This window comes from Protomyctophum parallelum, assembly GCF_964188405.1.
Source record: "Protomyctophum parallelum genome assembly, chromosome: 19".
Classification (NCBI taxonomy): domain Eukaryota; kingdom Metazoa; phylum Chordata; class Actinopteri; order Myctophiformes; family Myctophidae; genus Protomyctophum; species Protomyctophum parallelum.
Genome location: NC_139717.1, coordinates 20,726 through 35,000, shown reverse-complemented (window position 1 = coordinate 35,000; position 14,275 = coordinate 20,726). Strand labels below are relative to the sequence as shown.

The following is a 14,275-nucleotide window of genomic DNA, read 5'->3' as shown; positions in this document are numbered from 1 at the left end:
GTCCCCCCTGACTGGGGGTCCGTAGAGCTAATGCATGACCCCCTGGGTCCCCCCTGACTGGGGGTCTGTAGAGCTAATGGGGGTCCGTAGAGCTAATGCATGACCCCCTGGGTCCCCCCTGACTGGGGGTCCGTAGAGCTAATGCATGACCCCCTGGGTCCCCCCTGACTGGGGGTCCGTAGAGCTAATGGGGGTCCGTAGAGCTAATGCATGTCAAACTGGGGGTCCTTGAAATTAAAGGGGTTGAGAGTCACTGCATGCTAGAGCCTTAAAAATCTTCATGGGGTCCCTGGCATATCTCCTCAAATAGGGGTCCGCAGGGCTGATTAGAGTCAATGTGGGGGTCCATAGGGGGGGTCCGCAGGGCTGATTAGAGTCAATGTGGGGGTCTGTAGGGGTCTGTGGGGGTCCATAGGGCTGATTAGAGTCAATGTGGGGGTCTGTAGGGGTCTGTGGGGGTCCATAGGGCTGATTAGAGTCAATGTGGGGGTCTGTAGGGGGGGTCCATAGGGCTGATTAGAGTCAATGTGGGGGTCTGTAGGGGTCTGTGGGGGTCCATAGGGCTGATTAGAGTCAATGTGGGGGTCTGTAGGGGTCTGTGGGGGTCCATAGGGCTGATTAGAGTCAATGTGGGGGTCTGTAGGGGGGGTCCATAGGGCTGATTAGAGTCAATGTGGGGGTCTGTAGGGGGGGTCCATAGGGCTGATTAGAGTCAATGTGGGGGTCCATAGGGGTCCGTAGGGGGGGTCCGTAGAGCTGATTAGAGTCAATGTGGGGGTCCATAGGGGTCCATAGGGGTCCGTAGGGCTGATTAGAGTCAATGTGGGGGTCTGTAGGGGTCCGTAGGGCTGATTAGAGTCAATGTGGGGGTCCATAGGGGTCCGTAGGGGTCCGTGGGGGTCCGTAGGGGGGGTCCGTAGAGCTGATTAGAGTCAATGTGGGGGTCTGTAGGGGGGGTCCATAGGGCTGATTAGAGTCAATGTGGGGGTCTGTAGGGGGGGTCCATAGGGGTCCATAGGGGTCCATAGGGCTGATTAGAGTCAATGTGGGGGTCTGTAGGGGGTCCATAGGGCTGATTAGAGTCAATGTGGGGGTCCGTAGGGGTCCGTAGGGCTGATTAGAGTCAATGTGGGGGTCCGTAGGGGGGGTCCGTAGAGCTGATTAGAGTCAATGTGGGGGTCCATAGGGGTCCGTAGGGCTGATTAGAGTCAATGTGGGGGTCTGTAGGGGGGGTCCATAGGGCTGATTAGAGTCAATGTGGGGGTCCGTAGGGGTCCGTAGGGCTGATTAGAGTCAATGTGGGGGTCCATAGGGGTCCGTAGGGGGGGTCCGTAGAGCTGATTAGAGTCAATGTGGGGGTCCATAGGGGTCCATAGGGCTGATTAGAGTCAATGTGGGGGTCTGTAGGGGGGGTCCATAGGGCTGATTAGAGTCAATGTGGGGGTCCGTAGGGGTCCGTAGGGCTGATTAGAGTCAATGTGGGGGTCCGTAGGGGGGGTCCGTAGAGCTGATTAGAGTCAATGTGGGGGTCCATAGGGGTCCGTAGGGCTGATTAGAGTCAATGTGGGGGTCTGTAGGGGGGGTCCATAGGGCTGATTAGAGTCAATGTGGGGGTCCGTAGGGGTCCGTAGGGCTGATTAGAGTCAATGTGGGGGTCCATAGGGGTCCGTAGGGGGGGTCCGTAGAGCTGATTAGAGTCAATGTGGGGGTCCATAGGGGTCCATAGGGCTGATTAGAGTCAATGTGGGGGTCTGTAGGGGGGGTCCATAGGGCTGATTAGAGTCAATGTGGGGGTCCGTAGGGGTCCGTAGGGCTGATTAGAGTCAATGTGGGGGTCCGTAGGGGGGGTCCGTAGAGCTGATTAGAGTCAATGTGGGGGTCCATAGGGGTCCGTAGGGCTGATTAGAGTCAATGTGGGGGTCTGTAGGGGGGGTCCATAGGGCTGATTAGAGTCAATGTGGGGGTCCGTAGGGGTCCGTAGGGCTGATTAGAGTCAATGTGGGGGTCCATAGGGGTCCGTAGGGGGGGTCCGTAGAGCTGATTAGAGTCAATGTGGGGGTCCATAGGGGTCCGTAGGGCTGATTAGAGTCAATGTGGGGGTCCATAGGGGTCCGTAGGGGGGGTCCGTAGAGCTGATTAGAGTCAATGTGGGGGTCCATAGGGGTCCATAGGGGTCCGTAGGGCTGATTAGAGTCAATGTGGGGGTCCATAGGGGTCCGTAGGGGTCCGTAGGGGTCCGTGGGGGTCCGTAGGGGGGGTCCGTAGAGCTGATTAGAGTCAGATCATGTAAAAACAACACATACCTTTTCTGTCAGGATTTGCGCCACATTTTCAAGATTTTTCATGCCGCGCTGCGAGCTTGTAGATCTATTATTTTTAAATAGTATAACATAATGTATAACAAGTATAATGTATAACAGCTTGTAGATCTATTATTTTTAAATAGTATAACATAATGTATAACAAGTATAACATAATGCTTAAAACACCAAAAAGGGTTCCCGCCCCAAAATGGGTTAAGTTCTTGTTTTATGCTTTCTTTCATTCTGTTTGTTCTGCCCAAACCCAACAGGTGGTTGTAATCAGGTGATTATGGTGATTCAACCTGCCCAACACAGCTCAGTAGATGGCGCTATACACCATGGTTACCCAAAACTAAAAACATACACAATAATATGCATATTTTCAGAAAAATAAACAATACAACAAAAATAACTACCCATAACTGGGACAGCTATACAGTCATCCAGCCACTCATTGTATTTCACCTGTACGTATTTATTCATATATTGACAGAAGTTCAGCAGTTTGAAATGAACATATTATGTTGGGAATGCACTTCCCATTGCAGTCAGAACTGCAGCATCACTCCCAATCTTCCGCCGTAGCCTGAAAACCCACCTTTTCAGACTCCATCATGGCCCATAGCACTTACCCTAACCCCTTAGATAGCATTTCTGTTGGCTTAGATAGCATTTGACACAGACTTATAGCATGTTATGTAGACAGCACTATAATTGTATTGTATATAGTCATAGCACGCCATAGTACATATGTATAGCATAGTAGTGAATATGTATAGTTTATTATGTATAGTGTATGTATAGTTTCATCATATAGATATTCCACTGTTACCTTCTTAGCTTACGCATGTTTCGTGATAAATGCTTTTATGTGATGTATTCCCATGCTTTTGTTCTTGCTTAAATGTAAGTCGCTCTGGATTAAGAGCGTCTGCTAAATGCCTAAATTGTAAATTGTAAATTGTTAGCCTATTTATTGACAGAAGACAGACAGTTTAAATGAAGATATATGTATTTATTGACAGACAGTTTAAATAAACATAGGATGCATAAATAAATGTAGGATTTCTGTTTCTGTCTGCTGGTAGCAATGGTGTGAGCTCCCCCTTGTGTCTAGCCTGATCACTGCACCGGTCTGACACCCAGAGCTTTTCAAGCTTTTCAAGGTCCTTTATTCATTCATTCATTCATTTGATCATTCATTCATTCATTCATTCATTCATTCAACATCAGAGCCACGGACCACCATTTGAAGACATTTAGCCTCTCAGACCCAAAACTAAACACTATTTTGTTGGATTAGATTTAGTCCACAGTTCCATGCTGTATTGATGTTGGCACCATTAGGAGAGATAACAGGCTGTATTGATGTTGGCACCATTAGGAGAGATAACAGGCAAACGTTGATCAAAATAACAATTATTCTACATTCTATAATTGTGTAGACTTCTTGTCAATTAAAGGACCGCTTCACCACTTTTCAACCTATCTTCATATAATAGGTCCTCACTGATGATCATGATCATAAAATGGCACAATGTCTGTGTCTCATAGGAGGGCTGTGGGCAGTTCAGAAACCAGTCTGTGTCTCATAGGAGGGCTGTGGGCAGTTCAGAAACCAGTCTGTGTCTCATAGGAGGGCTGTGGGCTGTTCAGAAACCAGTCTGTGTCTCATAGGAGGGCTGTGGGCGGTTCAGAAACCAGTCTGTGTCTCATAGGAGGGCTGTGGGCGGTTCAGAAACCAGTCTGTGTCTCATAGGAGGGCTGTGGGCGGTTCAGAAACCAGTCTGTGTCTCATAGGAGGGCTGTGGGCAGGTCAGAAACCAGTCTGTGTCTCATAGGAGGACTGTGGGCAGTTCAGAAACCAGTCTGTGTCTCATAGGAGGGCTGTGGGCGGTTCAGAAACCAGTCTGTCTAATAGGAGGGCTGTGGGCAGTTCAGAAACCAGTCTGTGTCTCATAGGAGGGCTGTGGGCGGTTCAGAAACCCGTCCACCAGTGACATCATCGATGGGGAATCCAAGCTAATAGAAACTGCAGGCTTTGTATTCCTGAAAAGTTGCAATGCAAAGTTGCAACTCACAGTAATACAAATCCAAATATATATAAAAACAATCTTGTTTAAAAACATGTGCCTAATGTGACCAGGCAACAATATTGTCTGGCTGTCTGGTCCACAGACTGACCAAATAAACAGCCCTAACGTCATGGCTGTGCTGTTGAACACACACACACACACACACACACACACACACACACACACACACACAGCTTAACGTCATGGCTGTGCTGTTGAACACACACACAGCTTAACATCATGGCTGTGTTGTTGAACACACACACAGCTTAACGTCATGGCTGTGCTGTTGAACACACACACACAGCTTAACGTCATGGCTGTGTTGTTGAACACACACACAGCTTAACGTCATGGCTGTGTTGTTGAACACACACAAACACACACACAGCTTAACATCATGGCTGTGTTGTTGAACACACACACAGCTTAACGTCATGGCTGTGCTGTTGAACACACACACACAGCTTAACGTCATGGCTGTGTTGTTGAACACACACACAGCTTAACGTCATGGCTGTGTTGTTGAACACACACACAGCTTAACATCATGGCTGTGTTGTTGAACACAGACAGCTTAACGTCGTGGCTGTGTTGTTGAACACACACACACACACACAGCTTAACGTCATGGCTGTGTTGTTGAACACACACACAGCTTAACGTCATGGCTGTGCTGTTGAACACACACACACACACACACACACACACACACACACACACACACACACAGCATGGCAATAATACTAATGACCGTAGTCTGACCGTGCAACATGAAAACCTCTGCCGGACGGTTGTTAAAGTTGATTGAGTTGTGATACCGTTTCTCCCTCATCTCCTCGTATTTGTAGTTCATTGAAATGATGTCATGCACATAAATAATGTATTGTTGTCCAGTGCATAGCCTAGCTACTGCAGGCCCGGTTGACTAGATTTAGAAGACATTTTGAAGGTTTCGCTACTAAAATGATGGATAATTTATACAGAGAAAATCCCGTCTATTAAAATGCATCTCAATGGGTGAGAAGGACAGCTTTGCCCCGTCTCCTCGCTGCGTGCAACGTGCCTATTGGACAAGGACGGGTTGGGGGAGGGACTTAGCGAAGGGCTAATTGTGCAGTCAGTCAGCCGATAGAATGAATGCAGAGTGAAAGAAAGCCCAGAGGTGTTAATTCACGTGTTCAACAGTGAACGTAAAAAGTCAGACTGAATTCCCCAAATACTGTTTTTTCACCGGTGAGTCCTGACGTGTTTCTTCAGAGTTTCGCCTCGACTGAAGCAGCGGCTGCAGACGGTACACATGAAGGGCTTCTCTCCCGTGTGTATCCTCATGTGTTTGGTCAGGTCGTCCTTCTTGCACCAGCCCTTGCCGCAGACGGTGCAGACGAAGCGCTTCTCGCCCGTGTGGATGGTCATGTGCGTCTTGAGGCTGGAGCTCTCGCTGAACCTCTTGCTGCAGACGGCGCAGACGAAGGGCTTCTCGCCCGTGTGCGTGCGCATGTGGCGGTGCAGGTCCTTCTTCTCGCCGAAGCGCTTGTCGCAGGTGGTGCAGGCGAAGGGCCTCTCCCCCGTGTGGATGCGCATGTGTCTCTTCAGGTTGCCGTTCAGGTTGAAGGACTTGCAGCAGAACATGCAGCTGAAGGGCTTCTCCTCCTCGTTGGAGGACGGGTTCCAACCGAAGGGTTTCTCCTCCTCCTCGTTCCAACTGAAGGGTTTCTCCTAGGGAGGGGGGGGGGGGGGATATGGAAAAGTATTATATATATATGTATGTTTTCAAGCAGTGTCACCATACACCATATTATCACCATATGTTTCTATGGTTACTTTACAACAATACAATCAGCAACAAGGTGAAACAAACCACAAAGAGAGCATTAGGGTTAGGTTACATCATCCCTACGGAGAGCTCCCTAGATTAGGGTTAGGTTACATCATCCCTACGGAGAGCTCCCTAGATTAGGGTTAGGTTACATCATCCCTACGGAGAGCTCCCTAGATTAGGGTTAGGTTACATCATCCCTACGGAGAGCTCCCTAGATTAGGGTTAGGTTACATCATCCCTACAGAGAGCTCCATAGATTAGGGTTAGGTTACATCATCCCTACGGAGAGCTCCCTAGATTAGGTTTAGGATTACATCATCCCTACAGAGAGCTCCATAGATTAGGGTTAGGATTACATCATCCCTACAGAGAGCTCCCTAGATTAGGGTTAGGTTACATCATCCCTACAGAGAGCTCCCTAGATTAGGTTTAGGATTACATCATCCCTACAGAGAGCTCCCTAGATTAGGTTTAGATTACATCATCCCTACAGAGAGCTCCCTAGATTAGGGTTAGGATTACATCATCCCTACAGAGAGCTCCCTAGATTAGGGTTAGATTACATCATCCCTACAGAGAGCTCCATAGATTATGGTTAGGATTACATCATCCCTACAGAGAGCTCCCTAGATTAGGGTTAGATTACATCATCCCTACAGAGAGCTCCATAGATTAGGGTTAGATTACATCATCCCTACAGAGAGCTCCATAGATTAGGGTTAGGATTACATCATCCCTACAGAGAGCTCCATAGATTAGGGTTAGGATTACATCATCCCTACAGAGAGCTCCATAGATTAGGGTTAGGATTACATCATCCCTACAGAGAGCTCCATAGATTAGGTTTAGGATTACATCATCCCTACAGAGAGCTCCCTAGATTAGGGTTAGGATTACATCATCCCTACAGAGGGCTCCATAGATTATGGTTAGGATTACATCATCCCTACAGAGAGCTCCCTAGATTAGGGTTAGGATTACATCATCCCTACAGAGAGCTCCCTAGATTAGGGTTAGGATTACATCATCCCTACAGAGAGCTCCATAGATTAGGTTTAGGATTACATCATCCCTACAGAGAGCTCCATAGATTAGGGTTAGATTACATCATCCCTACAGAGAGCTCCATAGATTAGGGTTAGGATTACATCATCCCTACAGAGAGCTCCATAGATTAGGGTTAGGATTACATCATCCCTACAGAGAGCTCCATAGATTAGGGTTAGGATTACATCATCCCTACAGAGAGCTCCATAGATTAGGTTTAGGATTACATCATCCCTACAGAGAGCTCCATAGATTAGGGTTAGATTACATCATCCCTACAGAGAGCTCCCTAGATTAGGTTTAGGATTACATCATCCCTACAGAGAGCTCCCTAGATTAGGGTTAGATTACATCATCCCTACAGAGAGCTCCATAGATTAGGTTTAGGATTACATCATCCCTACAGAGAGCTCCATAGATTAGGGTTAGATTACATCATCCCTACAGAGAGCTCCATAGATTAGGGTTAGGTTACATCATCCCTACAGAGAGTTCCCTAGATTAGGGTTAGGTTACATCATCCCTACAGAGAGCTCCCTAGATTAGGGTTAGGATTACATCATCCCTACAGAGAGCTCCCTAGATTAGGGTTAGGATTACATCATCCCTACAGAGAGCTCCATAGATTAGGTTTAGGATTACATCATCCCTACAGAGAGCTCCATAGATTAGGTTTAGGATTACATCATCCCTACAGAGAGCTCCATAGATTAGGTTTAGGATTACATCATCCCTACAGAGAGCTCCATAGATTAGGGTTAGGATTACATCATCCCTACAGAGAGCTCCATAGATTAGGTTTAGGATTACATCATCCCTACAGAGAGCTCCCTAGATTAGGGTTAGATTACATCATCCCTACAGAGAGCTCCATAGATTAGGTTTAGGATTACATCATCCCTACAGAGAGCTCCATAGATTAGGTTTAGGATTACATCATCCCTACAGAGAGCTCCCTAGATTAGGTTTAGATTACATCATCCCTACAGAGAGCTCCCTAGATTAGGGTTAGATTACATCATCCCTACAGAGAGCTCCATAGATTAGGTTTAGGATTACATCATCCCTACAGAGAGCTCCATAGATTATGGTTAGGATTACATCATCCCTACAGAGAGCTCCCTAGATTAGGGTTAGGATTACATCATCCCTACAGAGAGCTCCATAGATTAGGTTTAGGATTACATCATCCCTACAGAGAGCTCCCTAGATTAGGGTTAGGATTACATCATCCCTACAGAGAGCTCCATAGATTAGGGTTAGGATTACATCATCCCTACAGAGAGCTCCATAGATTAGGGTTAGGATTACATCATCCCTACAGAGAGCTCCATAGATTAGGTTTAGGATTACATCATCCCTACAGAGAGCTCCATAGATTAGGGTTAGATTACATCATCCCTACAGAGAGCTCCATAGATTAGGGTTAGGATTACATCATCCCTACAGAGAGCTCCATAGATTAGGGTTAGGATTACATCATCCCTACAGAGAGCTCCATAGATTAGGTTTAGGATTACATCATCCCTACAGAGAGCTCCCTAGATTATGGTTAGGATTACATCATCCCTACAGAGAGCTCCATAGATTATGGTTAGGATTACATCATCCCTACAGAGAGCTCCCTAGATTAGGGTTAGGATTACATCATCCCTACAGAGAGCTCCATAGATTATGGTTAGGATTACATCATCCCTACGGAGAGCTCCCTAGATTAGGGTTAGGATTACATCATCCCTACAGAGAGCTCCCTAGATTAGGGTTAGGATTACATCATCCCTACAGAGAGCTCCCTAGATTAGGGTTAGGATTACATCATCCCTACAGAGAGCTCCCTAGATTAGGGTTAGGTTACATCATCCCTACGGAGAGCTCCATAGATTAGGTTTAGGATTACATCATCCCTACAGAGAGCTCCATGGATTAGGTTTAGGATTACATCATCCCTACAGAGAGCTCCATAGATTAGGGTTAGGATTACATCATCCCTACAGAGAGCTCCATAGATTAGGGTTAGGATTACATCATCCCTACAGAGAGTTCCATAGATTAGGTTTAGGATTACATCATCCCTACAGAGAGCTCCCTAGATTAGGGTTAGGTTACATCATCCCTACAGAGAGCTCCATAGATTAGGGTTAGGATTACATCATCCCTACAGAGAGCTCCATAGATTAGGGTTAGGATTACATCATCCCTACAGAGAGCTCCCTAGATTAGGGTTAGGTTACATCATCCCTACGGAGAGCTCCCTAGATTAGGGTTAGGATTACATCATCCCTACAGAGAGCTCCCTAGATTAGGGTTAGGATTACATCATCCCTACAGAGAGCTCCATAGATTAGGGTTAGGATTACATCATCCCTACAGAGAGCTCCCTAGATTAGGGTTAGATTACATCATCCCTACAGAGAGCTCCATAGATTAGGGTTAGGATTACATCATCCCTACAGAGAGCTCCATAGATTAGGGTTAGGATTACATCATCCCTACAGAGAGCTCCCTAGATTAGGGTTAGGTTACATCATCCCTACGGAGAGCTCCCTAGATTAGGGTTAGGATTACATCATCCCTACAGAGAGCTCCATAGATTAGGGTTAGGATTACATCATCCCTACAGAGAGCTCCCTAGATTAGGTTTAGGATTACATCATCCCTACAGAGAGCTCCCTAGATTAGGTTTAGGATTACATCATCCCTACAGAGAGCTCCCTAGATTAGGGTTAGGTTACATCATCCCTACAGAGAGCTCCATAGATTAGGGTTAGGATTACATCATCCCTACAGAGAGCTCCCTAGATTAGGGTTAGGATTACATCATCCCTACAGAGAGCTCCATAGATTAGGGTTAGATTACATCATCCCTACAGAGAGCTCCCTAGATTAGGGTTAGGATTACATCATCCCTACAGAGAGCTCCATAGATTAGGGTTAGGTTACATCATCCCTACAGAGAGCTCCATAGATTAGGGTTAGGATTACATCATCCCTACAGAGAGCTCCCTAGATTAGGGTTAGGATTACATCATCCCTACAGAGAGCTCCATAGATTAGGGTTAGGATTACATCATCCCTACAGAGAGCTCCATAGATTAGGGTTAGGTTACATCATCCCTACAGAGAGCTCCATAGATTAGGTTTAGGATTACATCATCCCTACAGAGAGCTCCCTAGATTAGGGTTAGGATTACATCATCCCTACAGAGAGCTCCCTAGATTAGGGTTAGATTACATCATCCCTACAGAGAGCTCCATAGATTAGGGTTAGGATTACATCATCCCTACAGAGGGCTCCATAGATTAGGGTTAGATTACATCATCCCTACAGAGAGCTCCATAGATTAGGGTTAGGATTACATCATCCCTACAGAGAGCTCCATAGATTAGGGTTAGATTACATCATCCCTACAGAGAGCTCCCTAGATTAGGGTTAGATTACATCATCCCTACAGAGAGCTCCATAGATTAGGGTTAGGTTACATCATCCCTACAGAGAGCTCCCTAGATTAGGTTTAGGATTACATCATCCCTACAGAGAGCTCCATAGATTAGGGTTAGGATTACATCATCCCTACGGAGGGCTCCATAGATTAGGGTTAGGATTACATCATCCCTACAGAGAGCTCCCTAGATTAGGGTTAGGTTACATCATCCCTACAGAGAGCTCCCTAGATTAGGGTTAGGTTACATCATCCCTACGGAGGGCTCCATAGATTAGGGTTAGGATTACATCATCCCTACAGAGAGCTCCATAGATTAGGAGATACGACGCATTCTCTCTGAGCCGTAAACAAGGAAGTGAACGGCAAAAGAAAAATCAGAATTTTTGTTTTTTGTTTGATATCAATAAAAAAGTGCTATGACGCGTGTAGACGTCCCACGGTCTGAAAGGGTTAGATAGGACGTGTCCCACGGTCTGAAAGGGTTAGATAGGACGTGTCCCACGGTCTGAAAGAACGACTGAGGACGATATTTCTCACCATATTGCCCACCCCTAGTTTCTCCTCTTCGGGGGACGGACGGTTCCAACCGAAGGGTTTCTCCTCCTCGTCCTCGTCTTCGTCTTCGCTCTTCACCGAAAGCGACGGCGGCCGTTGCTGCTCCGCTGCGACGGGGATCGGTGGGGCCACCGCCCCCTGCTGGAGCTGTGGAGGTACTGCGTCGTCCTCCAGATTCAGTTCAGAGGAAAGACCCTTCGGTTGCACCACCTCCTCCTGCAGCAGACTGGGGACGCCCTCCAGATGTTCAGAGGAAAGACCCTTCAGTTGTACCTCCTCCTGCTCCTCCTTACACACCGGGAGGTCCTGGAGGTCTGAAACCACATGAGTCAAACATTTATTATCCGTTGCTGTCGGGAGGAAACCACCTAACTCCATTTTTGATAGATCAGTACTGAACATTCTTTACGTCTGTGTGTTGAACCAATGAGAAGTATTAAAAAGCGCTTCAGAAAAAAACAAACTCAACTCAAACTGTCTGCTAAAGCAGCTAACTCCACCACCTCTCCCCCTCTAAAACGGTCTGCTATAAAGCAGCTAACTCCACCACCCATCCCCCTTTCAAACTGTCTGCTATAAAACAGCTCCCAATCTAAACTACAATGGGGTTAAAGATGAATTAATTAAAAAAAGGTGTGTTTTATATAGGGTTAGTAGGGGTTATGGTTAGGTATGTTTTATAATTATATTACCACATGATGTCTTCTTCTGCAGTAATAATGTTGTTGTCACATCAGCCTTCTCTGGTCCTCCAAGCATTACTTCCTGATCCTCACTTCCTGCTTCCTGCTGGAGACTGGAGCTCCGCCCCTCAGGTCCCTCTACGCACGCACGCGCACACACAAATGCACGCACGCACACACACACACACACACACACACACACACACACACACACACACACACACCCAGCAGGTTAATATCCAAATACTGGTTGTAGTGTATTTGTAATAAAACTCAAAAGGCCACTGAGGCACCGGGTATAGTGGATCTTACGCAGGGATAAATGAGTCGATGTCGAAACAGCTCTTGCAGGTTGGTGATATTTTATTGTTCTTCCTTCCTAGACAAGTATAAAAAATGATGGAAATAACTGCTTGGACCCTGTCACCCTGTTAAAAACTTGTGCACCTTCCCAGTGCCAAACTGAGATCCTGTCTGATGACAGTTAAATACATTCACCTGTGTACACCCAATTGCCCAATACCTTCAAAACAAAAGCTGAACATAGCTCCCACACTGGTGTTATTGATATCAGCTGTTAAAATGTATAAAATTAACATAAGTAAACTAGAAAATGCATTTGAAATTAAATCTATATTATTTTTACTTTTGTGCGACATAGATGACGATGTAGAGTAGAACTATAGTATTAGTGGCCCTGTCCAGGACGATGTAAAGTGGAACTATAGCATTAGTGGCCCTGTCCAGGACGATGTAAAGTGGAACTATAGCATTAGTGGCCCTGTCCAGGACGATGTAAAGTGGAACTATAGCATTAGTGGCCCTGTCCAGGACGATGTAAAGTGGAACTATAGCATTAGTGGCCCTGTCCAGCAGCTTTGAATGAGTGGAACTATAGCATTAGTGGCCCTGTCCAGCAGCTTTGAATGAGTGGAACTATAGCATTAGTGGCCCTGTCCAGCAGCTTTGACTGTAGCAACAAGAGCGATCAAAAGAGTAAATCAAAGAACAAGATTCTTGGGCAGAATCTGCTCATTTGTTAACAAGACGGCTCTCAGGACACAAGCTGGGGCTCTTATTCAGCCCTTATTTGACTATGCATGCACCTCCTGGTATTCCAACATCTCAATGTGACAAAACAATGTTTGTTGGGTCACTGGGTGTGGTGCAAGCGATCTATGCCTGTGATACGGAATTTACGAAGTATATGAATGATCGCAGACATTCTAGGTCTACTTTCACTGATGGTCCAGTGTGTGTGTGTGTGTGTGTGTGTGTGTGTGTGTGTGTGTGTGTGTGTGTGTGTGTGTGTGTGTGTGTGTGTTACCTGCAGTGTGTGTGTGTGTGTGTGTGTGTGTGTGTGTGTGTGTGTGTGTGTGTGTGTGTGTGTGTGTGTGTGTGTGTTACCTGCAGTGTGTGTGTGTGTGTGTGTGTGTGTGTGTGTGTGTGTGTGTGTGTGTTACCTGCAGTGTGTGTGTCCACATTAAAAGCCATGTCCAGCAGCTTTGACTGATGGTCCAGCAGAGTTTCCAGTGTCTCCATCTCTCTCTGGAAGAGGTTGCACATCCACCCGGCGGCCGCACTGAGGCGCTCTAACACAAACACTCTGACCACACTCACACAACAACAAGCCTTGTTGTCACGCTGCTGTTTCTCCAGAACACACAGGATGTCCTCTCCCACCACTGACGTCATGTGTTCATTTATGGCCAGCCGGACGGACTCCATCTGACACATTTTAGGAGACATGTGGAGCGTTACCGACCGTTACCGTTATAACAACATGTGGACCGTTACCGACCGTTAACCGTTATAACAACAACATGTGGACCATTAACGACCGTTAACCGTTAGAACAACAACATGTGGACCGTTGCCGACCGTTACGTTATAACAACAACATGTGGACCGTTGCCGACCGTTAACCGCTAAAAAAACAACAACATGTGGACCATTAACGACCGTTAACCGTTAGAACAGCAACATGTGGACCGTTGCCGACCGTTACCCTTAGAACAACATGTGGACAGTTACCGCCCGTTACCCTTAGAACAACAACATGTGGACCGTTACCGCCCGTTACCGTTATAACAACAACATGTGGACCGTTACAGACCGTTAGAACAACAACAACATAAACACTACACGCATATTATTGCCGGGGCAACTTCCGCATCGACGTATTTCACGCATGCGCAATGAACAACAACACCACCACGGAGATCAGCGTTGCCAGATCTCCGAGAGAGAAATACGGTTTAAAGCAACCAGGTTGGATGACAATGTTTTTCTTTCACAGTATGTAGAATGGGTACATTACTAAATTTCATTATATTGCACAGTATGT

General features: G+C 46.5%; 1 protein-coding gene across 1 annotated transcript; it reads right to left on the bottom strand.

Moving 5' to 3' along the window:
- Window positions 1-5,608: 5,608 nt before the first annotated feature.
- Window positions 5,609-14,000, bottom strand: LOC310877101 (uncharacterized protein; the record flags this gene model as incomplete). The annotated part of the gene is made up of 4 exons (XM_083790802.1): window positions 13,392-14,000; window positions 11,938-12,066; window positions 11,228-11,559; window positions 5,609-6,097 (listed from the first exon to the last, which is right to left on the bottom strand). The coding sequence occupies exons 1-4, from the start codon at window positions 13,675-13,677 to the stop codon at window positions 5,609-5,611; spliced, it is 1,236 nt and encodes a 411-aa protein (XP_083646928.1). The 5' UTR covers window positions 13,678-14,000.
- Window positions 14,001-14,275: the final 275 nt, after the last annotated feature.